This window comes from Merops nubicus, unplaced genomic scaffold (genome assembly GCF_000691845.1).
Source record: "Merops nubicus isolate BGI_N331 unplaced genomic scaffold, ASM69184v1 scaffold7010, whole genome shotgun sequence".
Taxonomy (NCBI): Eukaryota; Metazoa; Chordata; class Aves; order Coraciiformes; family Meropidae; genus Merops; species Merops nubicus.
Genome location: NW_008582078.1, coordinates 9103 through 28160, shown reverse-complemented (window position 1 = coordinate 28160; position 19058 = coordinate 9103). Strand labels below are relative to the sequence as shown.

The window sequence follows — 19058 nt, the reverse complement described above, 5'->3', positions numbered from 1 at the left end:
TCTGGTTCTCATCCTAAACACCTCAGATGACAGCATACTGCAGCATTGCTGTGTCTAGGGATTAGATGCAGCTTCATGTGCATTCAAAAAATACTAAATTCTGTGGAATCACCTAGCAGAGCATATTCAACAATCACCATAAATGTATACATTTGGTTGAAATTTCAATTCCAGTGTATTTAATATCTGAATTAAGCATTTATTTTCAAATGTGGAAGTTAAATGCAAATAACAACAGCTAGTTATAAGTTGCTGCTGGCCTCCCTAAGCCAAAAAATTGCAGAGCTTGTTTTAGATCTTCTTTGCAGCTATGGGGGATGTTGTGCCAAAGTCATATTAATAACAGAGAGGAAACCACAGGCTCAGTGTGCCAACAGTCCAGTTGTTTTTTTTTTTTTTGTTTTGTTTTAAAAATTTAAACTGCTCGAAGCCTTTAGATTTCCATTAAGAACTCAGGCAAGATGACCTGAATCAGCAATAGCTTTTGGATATTAAATAAAGGATAAAGAAAAAATCCAGCTAGGATTTTTTAAAGAAAGTACTGCAGGACTTCCTAAGCAGCATAGCACTGGTCCCAAAGCTCTGCCTCATGGTGTACATATTACCACCTTTTCATGTATATAACCTTTGGATTATCTGCCAGAAAAAAAGTGAAACTAACCCTGTAATTCGGAGTCAATATGGGTTATAGATGCTTCTGTGTAACACAATAGGAAACCTTACCCTAAAAAGCCCTGTCTTTCTCATTAGCATCCCACCTCTGCTCCCTCATTGTCTCTTTTCTCCCCAGAGCCTCATTGCCTCTGATGCCCTACAGCCAATTTTGTCTATTGTCAAGGCCCTACTATGCTTCCAATTTCATGCCGGTGACCTGAAGGTCTGGGTCACCACATGACTTGACTCACTTCCAAGAAGGAGTGTTTTCAGACTGGTGTGGGTTCTGCACGTAAAAGTGCAATTTTATCAGCCAGGGAAGAAATGTCTGGAGGCACATAAGAGGAAGGAAGAAACCTCAGCTTGCCACAGCTTTACCTGTAACCTTGGGAAGCTGTCATATCCTTCATTACTCATCTCTTCAGGAGGGCTCGGCACTCTGTGTGGCTGCAGTCAGCCATGACTTCTCTGCTAGTGTCAGAATTGCAATTAAAGATGAAACCGGTGAACAGTCTAGATAAGTACTCTTCATAAAATCATTGCCACCCTCTCCTCCTCCTCCAAGAAGAAAACCAGTAAGATTTCAGTGAAACCTGTAGTCAGGTGCTTGCATGTTCAGTTATCACAGAAACATAATTTGCTAGGGTCCTCCAGCATCTCCACTGAAATAGCAACATGACCAATCAATAATAGCTGTCAGAATATTCTGGCCAGTTCCCTTACAAACGAAAACAGTGAGACTCACCAGAAGGTCAAACACCACTAATGGGAGTCACCAATGAATTAACTAAAAAAAGAAAAATCTAATGATTTTTGGCTGAACGTGGGCTAACATACAGAGCACTTTTTATCAATACTGTTTCCCCAAACCATTCTGATAAACATTGAGTTCATAGGTTACAAAATGAACTCTTTAAATAAACAGAGCATGATAACCAAGAAGCAAAGACAGGTTATTACGGGTGTTCAGAATTACTGTAGGGGAATGTGGTTTGAACATCAAATGCTCAGAAAACATTTCACTCATGGTACAGCTGAGCAACGCCACTGTAAGTATAATTCTGTGTAACAAGATCATGTTGTAAGATGTAGCACTGCTGCGATTATCTTTGAGTAACTATGTTGATTTCAAGATAAACTTGTTCTGCTTAAATGCTGATTTTTTTTCCCCCTACCTACATTCCCAGTTCACAGGCCTTAGCAGTGCCTTCTCTGAGCAACACACATCTCCCATGTGCAGAACAGTACACGGTGCAATCTCACAGGATCCGCTTCAGATCTCCTTCACATAAGTTTTGGATTGGAACGCCATTAATGAAACCGTTCATATTTAGGCAAAATATCTAAAACTATTCATAATTTAAAATATATCCTTTTCAGCACAAATGTTCTGTAAAATGATGATTGAACCATGAAACTTAGTGTAAAGGGATGAAAAACTGCCCTACTGCATCCCAGTTTAAACTCTTCCTTTATGCCCAGAACAAGTGTTTCAGGAAATGATCTGAGGGATTTTTGGGTTTTCTCCCCTTAGCTAAAACTGTCAGGCACAGTCTGTGTGTGATACTGATTAAAAAAATATATATAAATTGAGAGGATGGAGTAGTTTGGTTCTGGACTTTTTAAACACCTCCCTCAGGAAAATTCTTGGAGCACATGTAGTGTTTGCCTCTCCCTGGAATGGAGGCAGGAATAGAGACTTTGCTGCTGCTGTTATTTCCTTACTGATGGGCCCTTTTAGAGACAGTTTCTGGGGTTATAGCCCAAGTTCCTTCTAATATAAAGCAAACCAGATCCATCCCTTATTCCTTAGTTTCTCGGATGACTGCAATGCCACTAAGCCAAATCCAAGTCTGAATTTTTTTAATTGGATTTTTTCTGATTACAGAGTTTCTCTTGCATTGAATTGCATGGCACATGCAGAAGATCCTTTAATCTCCAAGAAGCTTAATTATCATCCTCTTTGTAAAACTTTCACACCTGCACTCTGAATTTAAAGTACTTCAGCTACCTGGCTGAATCTTTTTTTCAGACCAGCACAAACCAGGACACTTCACCAGCCTTGTTCATCTCCTGTTGACCAGCATACTAAGTTACAGATAATCCAACTTACTGAAAGACCTCTTGACTAACTTCCAGCTGACCAGAGGTACGAGCATGTGGTAGAGATGGTGATTCTCTTTCATGCTGTGTTTCATGGCACAGCTAGATAGCCCTAATGCAAAGTGGAAAGATCTGATCAACCCTTTCCCCCCCATCTTTTACTAAATATGGTGGTTTGTTCCTTCCTCTGCTTGACTGGAGCCTGGATGGTGGGCAGGAGAGGTTATTAAAGCAATCTCCTCCTTCCATCATTTGTTTTTAAATGCTTATAAAAGAAGCACAATAACACATTTTTATTAGTCAGAGAATGTTGCCATTTGAAGATTCAAACCCTTGAATTAACATCTAAAAAGTTCAAACCACGTGCTTTATGAGGAGAGAGGAGGATAGATTAGGAAGGCTCTACTTTAATGAATGCCCATCATGAAATACATTAGATAGTTCAGACTGATTTTTTTGAATTGTACATTGTAATACTACTGTATACAAGTACAGGTTTCACCTTCCTGATGAGCCTTTGAAGACAAGATTTTCCACTGCTTTCAGTATCCAATAAGAAGAACACAGAGTATTTTCATATCTAAAGTGGAACTTGGAAGATAACAGCCCCTCCCCCCTCCCTGGTTATTTATGACAATTAAATTGTATTTTTAGTTTTCTGTTACAGGGACATCTCATTTCACCTTTACAGTTTTTTCTCCCATACAAAGCAATGTTTATTAAGCTGCTTTTAATGAGGCCATGGTTTCAAAAGCACTAGACAGAAATGTTAATTGCACCGGTTAGAGTAATTTGTAACTTATATGGCTCAGCTAAACTCCATTTATTTCTCTTTAGGGATGATCAAGAAGTTTGTAAAGAAAGAAATATCCGTAAGATTTATGAAATACTTGTAAAACATGACAACTCCTCCCTTCTGTAATCATCTACTAGCAACATGGCTATCAAACTGTAATAACAAATCATAACCAGGAAGAGAAAAGAAAGTAAAAAAAAATCTATAGGGCAAATATACTTGGGAATCACAGGCTTTTCTCATTAAAACATCTTGATTTTAATTGCTTACAACTTGGCCGCAGTTGAAACATTTGGTGTGATTTCTTCTTATGATGGTTACCTCTCTGAGGGTGTATTTTTTTTTACTTCCCTTAGTTATTTCAGCTGAAACAGGTCAGCTGTGTCTGAGAGCATCATTAGGGAAAACCATAGTTCTCCCCTCACACAGAAAATTCTGTAGGCTTTTTATTGAAAATTCATGTTGTCCATATGTCTTCATTACTTGACAGATCTGGCACAGAGAATCAAAAAAAGAGCCAGAAGAAGAGAGTAGGATTTTTGGGGCAAGAAAGGGAGGAACTGAGGTGAGAAGGTGATTGACCTGAAAAGAAGCTGCAGTACAAGAAACTTGGGAATGGTTTTCTAAGAGACAGGGGCAAGAGGAAGGGCTAAAGAAGGATAGGCATGAAAATTGCAGAAGACCTTTACAGAGGGATATCAGCAGTGGGAGAGAAATGTGTTGGAAAATTACCTAAGCCTTACTTGGCAAAATACAGAAGAAAAACTGGGCTGTAAGAAGAGGGAATAGCATGTTGGGGATTTAGGACCTTCTAGAAAAGAGGACTCAAACTAGGTCTGTAAGGAAAGGACAAATTGAGCAGCTGCTGGGAAAAAAAAAAAAAAAAAAAAAGACAGTAATGCAGCTAGGAACCAGGGTAAGAACAAAGAACAGAGGAAAAATGCTTGCATGAAATGGACAGGAAGGAACATGGGATCTTGAACCTTTACAGTTCTCTGCTGTCAGCAAAGGTCTCTGAAGCCCACTGGTCACGTGTCTCTCAAGTCTTTTCTTGTCCCCAGGAAGCACATAGGTACTGTGCTGGACAGCTGGTCTGATAACCCAGCTAATTGGGAGCAGACTGGTGGGCTTAGTGGTTCTCACTCTTTTAAGGAACTATTTGGTACAGATGTAGTTTCAGATATAAAGCTTTTCCCTCAGAGAAACCTAGGTAATGGTACACAAAAACGTGGCCAAACTGTGAAGGACGTAAGCTCACACAGATAATGGGAAATGACAAATTGACAGTTGCTTATGCAACACAGTGATACCGCTCATTATAGAGAGAAATACAATTTTTTTACAAGGTCCCATTCCACACCTCTGTCACTACTCAGCAGTCTTCATGATGAAACAACTTTCATGATGAATCCATAAGGCAAAGCACTGTAGGTTTTGAGGGAGCTAATGGTGAATAAGTTGAGTGGCAGGCATGTAAGGCATAAAGACGGAACTGCAAGAAGGAGAGGGACATGTAGCATTGAAGAGGTTCCTGAGTGCTGTTTTGAGGTACCAGATTCTCTTTCTGTCAGAATTTCTCTAAAGGCTGAAAAGGACACTTAAACTGCATTGGTCACTAATTGCAAGTATTTACTTGTTTCACTACCAGCAGTCAGCAGCAACACCTCTTGATCACACAAAGTACTGATGAATGAGGAACTGGGTTTTGAATTTGCCAGCCCAGAATACTGGATTTATTTTTTTTTTAAAGCATAATGCTTGTTTACCTTAGGTTTCCATGCTACCCATTTGCCTTAAGAGGCATTTAAAAGCTATCTCCCTTTTAAGCCATTTAAATAAGAGTAGACAAAAGCAGGTAAGCAAGCAGGAAGTGATGCCTGACTGATAGATATCAATCTTCTCATAGGCTCATGATGAGTCTCATTGAAGTCAGCATGTTGTATTTAGCAGCAGCATGATAGGTGAAGGGTTAAAAGGAATAACGCCCACTGTGTAAAAAAGTAGTCCTGAAAGCCAGAAAACCTGATAGTAGAAAAAATCACAAGCCTCAGACTTCTCTGAAGGAAAAAGTCTCTTTTGGTGCTAAGGATATCCCAGAACATATCTTTTGCTAGATGAAATCCTAACAAGCCAGCACTACATAATTTACTTATTGTATACATCCACGCCCGACTGTCAGTTCATACTAATGTCTCTGATGCAGGCATCTGGCACTGACAGCTGAAAGAACAAAGAGTAAACTTGTACAACTAGGAACTTGTACAGTAAAATGACAGAGTCATGTGCCATATCATGTAGATTTAAATACCTGCATAGTTTGAGCAGCAGGAACGTGAATTGTACATTAGACTCCAAGAGAGCTAAAAAAATCCCACGTGTTTTACCTAGTGATACATCTGTGAGTGGATATTTCTGGGACTGTTAGAGAGAGATATGTCTGTGTCACCTTCTGCCTTAAGAAAGAGCCAATACAATTGGAATGACTTCAGGACACTGAGGTTTTCTCCTTGAGATCTGCATATTGCCTGAAGCACTCAAACTGTGGCAGGATTAGGGCCTCAGGAAAAAAAAAAAACAAAACAGGAAATTAATAACTTTGTATTCAGACAAGGATCTGGACAGCGCCTTCAATAAGCCTGTGGTCACATACCGAAGACAGAAAGAAAATGTAAAATGAATAGCTGCACAAAAAGGTTATCCTCTCTCCTGTGGTCTTGTGGCTGTCCTGCATGCACACTTAGCTGGACAGAGGCTGAGCAGACAATCTCAATTGTGACATTTCCCAACTTCCACACTCAATCTTTTTACATCAAACATTACATTCTAGCATAATTTGTGTATGTGTTTGTGAAGTGGTATTTAAAATAAGAGTAATACTTCAACCAATACAGCTACTGTGACCTTTACTTAGCACATGAATTTTCATTCAATCTGTCTCTGAAGCAACATCAGAGAGGTAGCATCCTTCAAAGGTTCAAGTAACTAATTCATATTTAGAATTTCAAGGGATCTAGGTCTGTTGCTCTGTGACAGCCAGGAGACCTGCAATTGCAGTCAAATACTAAAGTATGCTACCTATCTGTTCTGTCAAAGACTTCTAAGAGACAAAGAAAATGTTAATTTTAAGTTTATAAAGAAACAGAAAGAAAAAGGCAGTGTGAAATCCTACAGGCTTCCTGACTTTCCTTCAGCTTTCAAGGTTTTGCAGCATTTATAAGGTTTATGAAGATCTCAAGTCTGTTGTCACTGGAGCTCCTGCTTCTTGATCTTCATAAGCTCTTTTTTTCCCCCTCTATTTCTTGTCTTGCACAAATTACTGAAAGTCTACACTGGATCAGAGATTACCTCACCTGATGTTTAAACTATGCAAGCTTTCTCTCCCTGGTGCTCTTATCTTCTAGTCCTGGGACTGGTCCCTAGTGCTTCTGCCTGCCAGGCAGAAATACTGAAGGGTGAGGCAGATTTCTTTAAATAATGTACTCTCATAAAATTGTTACAGTCTTTTGCTCTTTTGTTTTGTTTTGTTTTTGTCTTTTTTTTTTTTTTTAAATGGGTGAACTTAAAGAGGCAAAAAGCTTGCACAGTGTTAAACTTCTGTCAGATTTACTAGCAAATGATTGCACGAATAATGCCCTTTCTAGAAAGTTGTACCAATGGTAACATCAAGTTCAGAAAATTTAGGGTCTTTCTCTAGCTAAAGTTGACCAGTTCTATGTTAGGGCTACTCTGGTAGCTTGGGACTGAAAAAAAAGCTGACCATATCTGTTTTGCAGAGAAAATTACAGAGGGCTACATTCCCGCAAATCTATTCTGGCTCAAATAAGTGCCAGAGAAACGTAAGGTATCTGAATGTGCAGTATGTTCCCTCATTCCACAGACTTACATAAAAAAGTTATGGGTGAGAATTTAAATTCAAGATAGTAATTACCTTTGCATTTTTTCTGAATGCTTCCTTTCAGCGTAAATATGGCAGACTGCAACCTCAGCTACAGAGAGAACAAGAGAGCCCAGCAGCATCATGGCAGACTTTGGAAAATCTGAAGGGAAACTGCATCTGCTCTGCTTCTAAATAAGTGTAATAAACTTTTATTTCTCACTTTAGACAGAGCAGTGTGAATATCTGTTTGAGGCTTGCTATTAACATAGCATTTGAGTTCTCATTCTCAGTCTAACTGAGGATGCCTGAATTACAGCTTTCAAGCTGTGAGCAGGTCATTAGGATACTTCGCCCAGACCAATACCAAACAGTGAGAACTTCAGTTTTCCCAACCTAAGCTTATGGCTTGGAATTAATATTTGCTGTTTGGTTGCCACAGGGAAAGATTCAAGCAGCAAAATTATTTTGGTGGTGGCAGGAAGTCACTGTGAGTCACCACTCAGACTCCACCCCTTTGCTTCCACAATGTGAGGGGCATGGGATTAGTCTTATGCCACTAAGAACCCCAATATCCAGTAGTAATAATAACCAATCCTCATTATCAATACAGGCTGGGGGATGATGCAATAGAGATCAGCCCTGTGGAAAAGGGCTTGGGAGTACTGGTGGATGAAAAGCTGGACATGAGCTGGCAATGCATGCTCTCAGCCCAGAAGGCCAACCACATCCTGGGCTTCATCAAAAGAAGCGTGGCCAGCAGGTTGAGAGAGGGAATCCTGTCCCTCTACTCCACTCTGGTGAGACCCCACCTGGAGTATTGTGACCAGCTCTGGAGCTCACAACACAGGAAGGACATGGCCCTATTAGAACAAGTCCAGAGGAGGGCCACAAAACTGATCAGAGGGCTGGAGCACCTCTCCTACAAGGACAGGATGAGAGCTGGGGTTGTTCAGCCTGGAGAAGAGGAGGTTGGAGGGAGAACCTGTGGCAGCCATCCAGTGCCTGAAGGGGGCCTACAGGAAAGCTGGGGAAGGACTGGTTACAAAGCCGTGTAGTGACAGGATGAGGGGCACTGGTTTTAAACTGGAGCAGGGTAGATTTAGATTGGTCATTAAGAAGTCCTTAACTATGAGAGTGGTGAAACACTGGAACAGGCTGCCCAGAGAGGTGGTGGAGGCACCATCCCTGAAGACATTCAAGGTCAGGCTTGATGGGGCTCTGAGCAACCTGATCTAGTTGCAGATGTCCCTGCTTACTTCAGGGAGGTTGGACTAGATGATCTTCAAAAATCCCTTCCAACTCAAAGCATTCTATGATTCTATGAATATTCAGAACTCTCCCACCACTGGATGAAAAGAGGCGACCCACGTGACCACAAGGGCTGGACACTTCAGAATTACAAAGAAAAGTGATAAAGCCCACAGAACGGATGTTATTTCCATGCAGTTGTGTGTGTGGCAAGTCACCATATCCATCTCCTCTGCAAACACTGAAGAGCAGCGTTATTAAAGCCTCACAAAATTAAAAAATGCAGATAGTTTCCTCTAAAATCAACAAGGAGTAAAAGCAGCCATATTGCTTCATGATCAGAGGAGTCTGGGAAAATGGAAAGACATTTGGAAGACTGCTATCTCCACAACTTCAAATGCAACTTTTATCAGTTTATAAAATATTTTATCAGAAATTACGTTTTCCTATTTTCTTCAGGGATTATTTTGGGATTTCCAAACTCATACTGTTTCAAAGTCTCTTTGAAACTACACAGCAGTACACCACACACACCAGTCTGGAAACGCTTTCAGCATTAAAGAAAAGACCCAACAAGCTAACAACATCTCTTCCAAGAAGCTAAATTGACAAGTTTATTTCCTAGGACCCAGCTGAGCAGGACACTCAGGATACTACTTCAGCAAGCACAAGTGTAATCCCAGAGTTCAGTGACACTAGTCACGTCTCCTAAATCATATACACACTTAATTACCCTGCACAGAACCCCTTGGTTTGTTTTTTTTTACTCCAGTTTGTCTAGGTTCCACAAACAATAAAATGTATAAGCTTCCCATGTGACCTCTTGCAGACTTAAGGGGAAGGAACTAAACTTTGAGAAATATAGCACCTTCAAAACAGTTTATGCTTACAGGACTATAAAAAGTCAGTTACACACTACAGGATTGTAGCTGAAAAATAGTTTAGGATTATTTTCTTCATCTAGTGGAAGCTTTTCAAATCAAGTTCCAATTTCATGCTATCAGAATATATTTTATGGCTCTTTACAGTTCTGGTCACATGGAATGCTACTTTACCCGATATAACCATCTGTTAACAGTAGAAAAGATATTAAAGCAAATAATGGTACAATTTTATCTCTAGGAGTAAGATATTCTACTGAAAGTTTATACTGGGAAGACCCTACAGAATGCGCCAGACTTCTAGATAACTTTGGATTATTGTCCCCCCTCAGCAGGCTAACCTACTAAACTAGTTTCAAGCATCAGCTATTGATATGGCACCTTACTTGCCCTTCGTCTCGTTTTAGCCTATTTTCATATTCACATCTTCAACCCTGCAGTGGAATTACAAATAGTTTGTCTTCTGAGTAACACAGGAGTTGGGAAAAAGAGTAACATTTCTCTAATTCTTAAATTTATCTTCATGGCTCATACCCTCCTTTTCATCTTACTCCCAAGTTTGGCTTCACTGATCTTGAGCAGAAGTAAGTGAAGATTCAAATCAGTGCTGTTTTCTTGGCCCAGGAATCAATGGATTAGGATGAGTGATCTTCAGCCTTTCCATTGTGGCAATAACACAATTGCAAAAAGTAAAGAAAGATTCCCAACAAAATTTTTCACATGGCAGCTGGAAAGACTATGCACGGCGTGCAAATAGCAAAAACTCAGAACCTACTGGGGGCTAAAGTCTAACAAAATCATAATGTATTAGAAAGAGAGGCTACTGGACTCCTCCTTATTTCTTCTCTTGTGATGCCCTTTTCCTTCCTTCTTTCTACCTCCATAAGCCTTAGGTTCTTTTGCCTCCTTAAGTTTCCATAGGATAACACAGTCATTGCCAGGAAGGCAGGAACAATAAAACCAGCTTTGTTACTGAGAAAAAAAGGGAGATAGCAGAGTTTATTCCAAGACAGAATCACCTGAAGAGATTGACTGGTAGGTACTCCCTCTACAGTTATAAGGCTGCAATTTCCAACCAAGTTTTCTATCCTCCTGCAAAGAGCTCTATCCAAGTAACACTGAAAAGAAGCTTCCTGCCTTGAAACACCTGCAATTTAGAGCACAACAAAGCTTCTCAACATGTGGCCTTGTTCTCACACAATCCTCTAAGATTCTCAGTGAAACTGAGGCTGATTCCCTCCCTGGGGTGTACAGGAGAATGAGGATGGGAATTTTCTTTGAAATGAAAGCCTTGCTGGGAACATTGTCTGTGTAAATCCAGGGGTTCTTTCTTCAACAAGATCTTGCTCTTAAGAGTATAGAGAATCTGTTTTTAACTGTGATGATAGGTAGGATTTCATCATCCATCATCTTCCAAAGAGAAAGAAGAAATAAATTAAATCACCTCAGTGCTAGTTCTCTTCAAGTTACAAGATCACCTGCATTTCCATTTTCCATATGAGAGGTTCTTGTTCAGGTGCTGAGCTGTCTCCACCTTCCTGGACATGAACTTGGCATAACTGCCCATCAGGCCTGCTAGACACCATGCAAACCTGTCACTCCATTCTTGATAGTTAGCTAAACAGAGATATATATTATAATAAAAAAAATAAATCTGTGTCTCAGAGAAGAACAAAGAAGTCTGTTCCAGAATAAACAAATACCTGACGTTATTCTTCTAAGTATTAATCTTTTCCAAGTCTTTGAAGTTTGACAGTGCTATTTCACAGATTCCTATGAGGCTGCTTTACTGCTAGGCTAGAAATCTGACTGTAGAACTGAGGAGGAAAAGAGAAAGATCTCCAAAGAGAAATGAATTATTTTAGTCTGACTGGTGAGTATTCCTATTTCTTGTCACCATGAATTTTCTGTATCTTGCAAAAACAGAGGAGATATGACACCTTCTAAGACAGACAGAAATACCTCAATCCCAAATCTGTTGTCAAAAATCCTCTGCTCTCCTTGACTTTCCAAAAAATACTTCTGTATCTTCAGTGAAAGCATGGGCTCACTTTTCAAGCCATGACTTGCTACCTCTGCATTTCTGGACAAATTTTCTCTTCCCTGTTCTTTTCTATGTGGCAGTTTTGCAGCTTTTTAATAATGTCTTGGCCACCTTAGCAGCACTGGCAAAAGGCAAAAGAATTCCTGTAAGAGCAAGTAAGCCTCTCTTTCATGTGACACAGAAATGCTTACACTTCATTAACCTTTATTATAAACTAGTCACTGGAAAAGTTACTTTGCTAGAATCCACACTATAGTTTCACTCTACAAACCATGAAATGTCAGAATGCTAAATTACAGTAAAATACTGCTCACCTCTGTGTGAACCCAAGATTAATGATACGGCGCAGAAGAGAATAGCTGTGCTACTGGGAGCATAACAGGTCTCGATCACTTCTAAAATAGCTCATCAAGAACAGGCAGCAAAACGTCACAGATGGTTCCCAGAACTAAAGCCCCACTTCTCAACCTACCCATCACGGAGACATCGTATTCCACCAGCAGGGTCGCCTCCTGTCCGCACTGTTTGAGAATACTCATGGCTTCAGCATGTGTCGTTCCCAGCAGTCGGATCCCATCAACACTCAGCAGCCTGTCCCCGGGTTTGATTGTGCCCTCTCTGAAGAGAGATTAAAGGACTGATCTTTATTAATATAAGATAAATCAATTTGGAGAGAATACCATTTTTATACAAAGCAACTCGCACCCTCTCTGACATCCACCCCTCTTGCCTTAACACTTAACATTTGCTGTGACGGTGAGAACACTCAGAGGGCGCAGTGGAAAGGAAATTGCTTTAATTGGAAAGTCAGTGACTGGAAAAGGGCTTAACACATAGCTAAATAATCAAGTCATGTTAAATTGCAACCAAGTATAGCTTTTGCTTCAACATATGCTTGCTTTCTGCCTTGTCCACACAACTCCTCTTTCACATATACATAAACACCTCCTCTTCTGTTATTTTCTTAAAAATAAACACAATGTGCAAACACATGGGTGCAGAAGCAGACTGCAAAACATGAACATCCATTTATTGATTATCTTCAAAAATACCTCTTACTTGGATAATTCCATTTTTCTTTTCTTCCTACCCAAAAATAATTTGGCTATAAATGTATACTGTCTTCCAGGTGTATTTCATAAGGTATTCAGAATTATAATAGAAATTAAGTACTAGCACTGTCAGCTCAAGAACTGAGGAGAAAAACAAGGAAGCAAGGGGGATGAGGGTGGGAAGAAAGGGAGGGACAAAAGACAAATGCCTTCTGGAAACATTAGCTTCTCAATGTTTCCAAGGTCAAAATATCAACATAGGCTGCAGAAAATCAGACCGTTTTAAAGAAATTGCCCTTCAAGTTCCTTTAATGGTTCAGGGACACAAATGCCATTTCAAAAAATATAATTCTTACATATAGTCAATATTCTTTCTTTATATAGATACAAGACGGTATTACGTACACATATGTTCATTGGGACAAAACATAAAGCTGTACCAGGAGGTTGTCCAGGTGAAGTGACATGTGAACTTACATGCAGATAAGGACAAACATCTTAAAATAATACAACACCCGTCAAACGTACAACAAATTTTTTTCTGAAGAGCAAAAGACAAAGATTGTGGTGTTTAGAGTACAAAAAGCATAATTAAGAGCTACACTGGTTGTCTGAAGGTTGCAAAATACGTGTTCTGACCTATTGCAGGCATTTATTCTAATTATTTTAGGTTGATTTTTGAAAGGGTTTAATGGGAAAATCTCGAAACATGCAAACATACTAAATGAAAGTTAACACACCCTGATGTGCCTAGTCTCTCTGGTTGCCTATTACTGCTATTGTTATTAAAATTAAATGCATAAATCATGAATTTCAAAGGAACAGGTTTGAATATCAAACTACTTCACACCAAATCCTGACTTCTGTCCCCAATAATTCACGTTTGTCCATTTCTCTTTCACATGCACTCCAGAGATAGATGAATTGTACCTGTCAGCAGGCCCTCCAGGTCTAACACATGTTATTACTACAGGACGAGATTTATTTCTGTCATCGTGTGCTCCACCTAGGAAGGGAAAAGTGAGAGAAAGCACACCTTCATTTTATGCTATTTATGAAAGCTCATTTCCAAAAGGCAAGCCTAAATCTTGCAGCATGCACACTTACAGATGGGCTAAAAAGATAAAAAAAAGGTCAAGCCATTAATTTGAACCTTCGCTGAATTTTGCCTCAAATAAAACTGACCTACTGTGTGGTGGAGATGATTCTTCATAGAATATTTCTACAGAATGATTCTTGATAAATGTATATTCTTTACACTGCAGATCTGATCTCAGTGTGAACACTTACTGTTCTGCAACATTTGCTGCACAAAGAAAAAAAACATCTGTACTTCATGTATACTCAGAATAATGAGTGGCCACGAAGGAATTCATATATTAAACAATAAAAACACACTTTTCCCTGAAGAAACAAATAATTCTTCATTGGGATATATTATTTAACAGCTGCATGTCTTCTTTTGTTCTTTAAATCAGTGAACATACTTTTGTTGTAGAAGTCAGACCACAATTAGTCAGACTTCAGACCTAATTTATACAAATACTATATGTGCATCTTTTTGAGGAATCACAGTCTTCCTGATGATTTCAGTGGTATCAGTGGTAGTAAGAATCTGACTTATGTAAAATGAAGTTTGTCACGCTCTTGGCATAGTTGATTAATTACTTTCTTTCATAAGCAAAAATCAGAGCAGTTCAAAAAAGCAGCACAGGAATGTATGCAAAAAGTAATACATAAATCAGAGATTTTTACAAACTGTAAGCCATAAATCTTGAAATGATTTCAAATGATAAAATCTCATAACTTTTTTTGCTGATTTAGAAAACAGACAGATCAAATTTAATAACTCACCTCTTATAACAAAACCAAAAGTGTTCCCCTCTTTATGTAGAGTAACTTCCACGGTTCTAAAGATGAGACCTGATCCTTGTACAGCTGAAAAAAAAAAAAATCCCAAAACTTTATTATCATTTTTCTAATTATACACCTAGGTTTGCACCTTTTCAATTTAAACTAGCTATTGTGTTACTGATCGTACAACTGGAAAGACTCCACTACAGAACAGTTAGATTAAACACCTCTAATTAAATATAACTTATCCTCTTTTTGAGAGAATTTCAGGCCAGATATTTTGCAGATTGCCAGTGGTTTGGAGAAAGAGCCACAGATCCATGTAACAGATGAGGGATTTGAGCCTTGCTGTTTAAATTGTGGCAGAATTTTGTTTTTCTTACAGTTACAGTAGAGAGCTAAAAAAGGTGGAAATACACAGTGAGACAAAACCAACAAATTAAGTTCTTAAAGTTACCTATGGAGTTGGTTGTTCAGCCATGAAACCATTTATTTGTATCGCTTAAAGTCAAGACAGGGTGTGCCTCTAATGTTAGGTTACTAGATTAAGGTGAAAAACATATTTTGCATCATCAGGATTTGTTATTTTTTTCATAATGTAATGTGGTCCCTCATCATTGGTGAGTGAAAAACTGTTTGACTTGTAGTCAAGTCAATAGTTCCTCTGTAAGCACTAGAGGAGTGGTGTGCAGCTGGGTGAGGAGGGGAGACGCCTATTGCACAGACCAACACATTTGGGTGTGATGAACTACTTTACAGAATTTGAAACCACTGCTGTTAAGAGACCAGAGGACAGTTTACTATTAGCTTTTAGAGGACAAACTTTGGCAGGGTGCAAGAACTCCCTTTTCCAAAGGGAAAAGGACACTGGGCAAAATCACACACAGCGTATTGCAGTAATTGAAGTAATTGAACTACAGCTTGAAGTTCAGGACCGTGTTACTGGAGTCTACGATTCTATGAAGTCCATGCGGCTGTTTGCTTCTGAGCTAGAGATGTTTTACTGACCAAAAAGGACCAAACTACAGGGAGGAGAAGACAATTTCTGCCTTCATTTCTGTCAACAGAAAGTGGCCTTCTGTGTAGCTCAAGCTGAATCCATGCTTTGTGATCTTCTTGGTATGGCCTGTAACCTCTGCTGGAGAGAGGCAAAACTTGTAGTTCAGCAGTGAGGAATGGCAGACAGTGTCCTCCTGCTTGGGCAACAACTACTCAGGAGGCTGTCTTTCCACCCCAGCCTCAGCCTGGGAGGGAAAAGTCATCTTAACCTGTACCGACAACAAAAGGCAGATGGGAGGCAGGTGTGGCTCATGTTCCAGTTTAAAATCTTGAGGTGGTTCAGGTTGAAAATAGCAGCTGGATGCTCCTGCTGTGAACACTGCCAGAGAGGGTAGGAAGCACTAGGGAAGAGTGGGATTACTAAAGTACTGGCATTTCCCCATTCTGAAACCATGACAGTCCTCTCCCTGAGGGTGTAGTCATGAGGACAACAGTACAATTTCATTATGGATAGGGGCACGGAATGAGGTTCCAGGACTCCACCATGTGACCTACTGGAAAACTTCTGTGTATAATGAAGGCACTGTACCTACCTCGTTCACTAGAAGTTAATGGAAACAACTAGACTGCTACTTATCTGCAACTTTATTAGCTATGCCTGTATGAAGGGGTCAGAAATTCCAAGGACCTAAAGAAAAAGTAATGATTGCTACTATGATTTAGCATCCTTTTTCAGTGGGCAAGAGTGGCACACATGGCAAAAGTAGGTGAAATGAAAGGCAGCCCACTTGAATAAGCACAAAAAACAGTTGTAAACCAACTAGATCTCCAGCAAAATTATTCCACTCATTGGACTTCATTAACTCAAATACTGTGTTTTTGAACATGAAGTTCTTTTAACACAAGTGAACACTAATCAACAGAGAACATTCAAAACATATTAAGGTGGTTGCTAGGAGGCCATAAAAATGACCCAATATGTAATTAGACTAATTCTCCAGCTGCTAAAAAGCAGTAGGGAGTTCATCCTCTTCTGAGCACCATAGAGAGTGATGAATTTTTTCGCTTCTATTGTGATGAAACTCTTTATGTAAGGAAATAAGATCTTCCTAGCTGGCTCTACAAACTTTTCTGGCCAAACAGCAGCAAAACACATCTTGTTCACTCCAATGAGCAGCATACAGCCTTTCAAAGGTGTGACTGGTGCAGCTCTCTTGGTGCTAGACAGCCACCTGCCAGCCACCCCAAGCTTCCAACTCACCATTACTCTAGCTTTCACTTCATACCTGATAGTCTCAATTTGCACTGATTTTCTCCTACAGACACACAATCACAGGCATAAGCACAAAAAGAACGTGCAAAGGAAAGGCAAGGAAAACATTCAGCAGCACTCTGACTTCTGTGTCGGTGTAAACTTGTATCTGAAGACAATCCTACTTAACAAGAAGCCTTTGTTTCAGTCACACAATTCTTGTAGGTTTATGTATCCCCATGGCCTACCCTGCTGAGTCTTCTGCTCTAGAAATTAGATGTTGCCTAAACGTGATGTCAGAAAAGACTGGAAAGGTCTCAGAGTGGTGTTTATCCAGGAGAGTGGGAGGGTGTTGCAAGTGGAGAGAAGGCAAGAAAAAGCAGAGGCAGAACTCACAGATATTCATTGGTCTCATTTCAGAAGATCTTACTGTAACAAGAAGGATTCTCTTGCCCTAGAAGAATCTACCTAACCTAATTCACAGTATTCAAAATTGCAAACAAATGAACAAGAACAAAAAATACAGTGGAGATTGACAATTCTGCTCTGTCACTGATGGGATTTACATTTCTAAAACACCTGAGCATCGCTGAGAGCATCCCCCATACTGCCAGCTCTTTCATGTGGCTCCCATGCTCTGAGATAAGCCAGAGGAAAAAAAAAATTGAGAAAACAATCACTATTAAAAATGAAGATCACCAACCGTGGCCATTTCAGTGCAGACAACATATCTGCTATTCTGCATACAATTCAGTTTGCTCTGCTGTTACTTACAGACTGGAGGCAGCTCATACTCCACTTCTAAAACAACCCTCTCGCCAACATTTTTGAGCAGGCTGATGATCTCATCATGCCGAAATTTAGTCAGATTGATGCCATTCACAGATTTGATGTAGTCACCTACATCCAGCTGGTCACTCCTAGGAAAAAAAACACGTTCCATTTGTTAAGGAAACAAATCTGCTGGCCCAGACTAACTAAATAATTTAAATTCTTTAAATTATTGCATAGTTATAGTAAGATCTTTTCCCCCATTCATCTAGATTACAACAAGTTGATCTTTCAACCAGAAAGTGGTATTTTAAGATCTTAATCTAGTCTACCTTGTTAAATACTAAAAGAACACCATTGTTGCATGATGCATTTCTGGTGTACGAAACCGGCTGTACAATAAAGGAGTTGAATGATTTGACTTCATCTTCTTCATGTCCCCAACTTTCTCTCTCTCTTTGGGAAGCATCCAAAGCTATTTTTTTTTTTTTTTGGACTGTAGTTACCTTCATAGCTAACATCACAGATACCAAAAGACAGGCCACAGCCCAAAAGCACATGTTCTGCTCAGTCACTTGGAATGATTTATCTTAACCTTTCCCTTTTGACTTGTTTCACTCATGAATAACAGCTTTTTTGTTTCCACTGAAATATTAATGCTATTGACATTATGTAGCTGTGACTTTAGACTCTTTTTAGTCTTAAAACCAGCTGATAAACAGGTTTTTTTAAAAAATAAATTATGGTAGTACCATGGTTAGCTTTTCCATCTTATTTTTTACCATCAGTATTTTACATTTCTTCTCTTAAGCTTTTGTTCAAGGACAAAACAACACAGAAATCAAACATATAATTTTGAAGAAACTTAGTTAGTCTTATGATAACTTGCAAATATCTCATTGGGATTTCTAGTTTTTGTTGAAGTAGCCTTGAGGGAAGAGGGGGACCAGCTGTTACTCTTTCCTCTGAGCTTCTTGGTCTGATGGGCTGCCATTATAGATGCATCTAGTCACATATTTGTTAGTGACCTTTCTGATGCAGTATGCATTTCTGAAACAATCACATCTTATAATGCATTTTGTGGCTTGAGATGTGGTTACCTAGCAGCGATTCCTCCTTGACGAAGGTTAGATACTCTTGGTTTCCCATCCTTGTCGATTCCACCCGATACTGTAAGCCCTAGGGTGGTGCCTTCTTTTTTCATTAATTCAACTATTGTTGAGCCCTTGAATTCCTCTGTTGAAAGAAAATTATTGGCATTATTAAAATTTAAGTGATAACACAGATGTTGCCTTTCCAAAATGTCATCTACTTCCCAAGAAAATCATTGTGTGTGTTAATAAGAAATAACGTGTACATCTGGAGATTCTTTATGTTACAATTCACAAGTTCTGTCTGCAAGGCTCTGCATACAGATAAATCTGAGACATATGTTCCATAAAAGGTTACTGAAAACTACACAAATGTGCTAGTATACTGTGCAAGAATCAATCAATACAAGATGTGGCAATACAACTAAAGGTAGTT

At 39.3% G+C, this 19058-nt stretch overlaps 1 protein-coding gene across 1 annotated transcript in view; it reads right to left on the bottom strand.

The window, feature by feature from the left end:
• The window catches only part of LOC103769255 (glutamate receptor-interacting protein 1), a gene marked incomplete at both ends in the record, with an annotated part of 38683 nt that extends 19916 nt beyond the window's left edge, over positions 1–18767 (bottom strand). The window contains 5 exons of the mRNA XM_008936438.1: positions 12076–12221; positions 13586–13661; positions 14510–14593; positions 17535–17680; positions 18632–18767. Of these exons, the coding sequence (XP_008934686.1) occupies positions 12076–12221; positions 13586–13661; positions 14510–14593; positions 17535–17680; positions 18632–18767 (588 nt within the window). The remainder of the gene's footprint in view (positions 1–12075; positions 12222–13585; positions 13662–14509; positions 14594–17534; positions 17681–18631) is intronic.
• Positions 18768–19058: the final 291 nt, after the last annotated feature.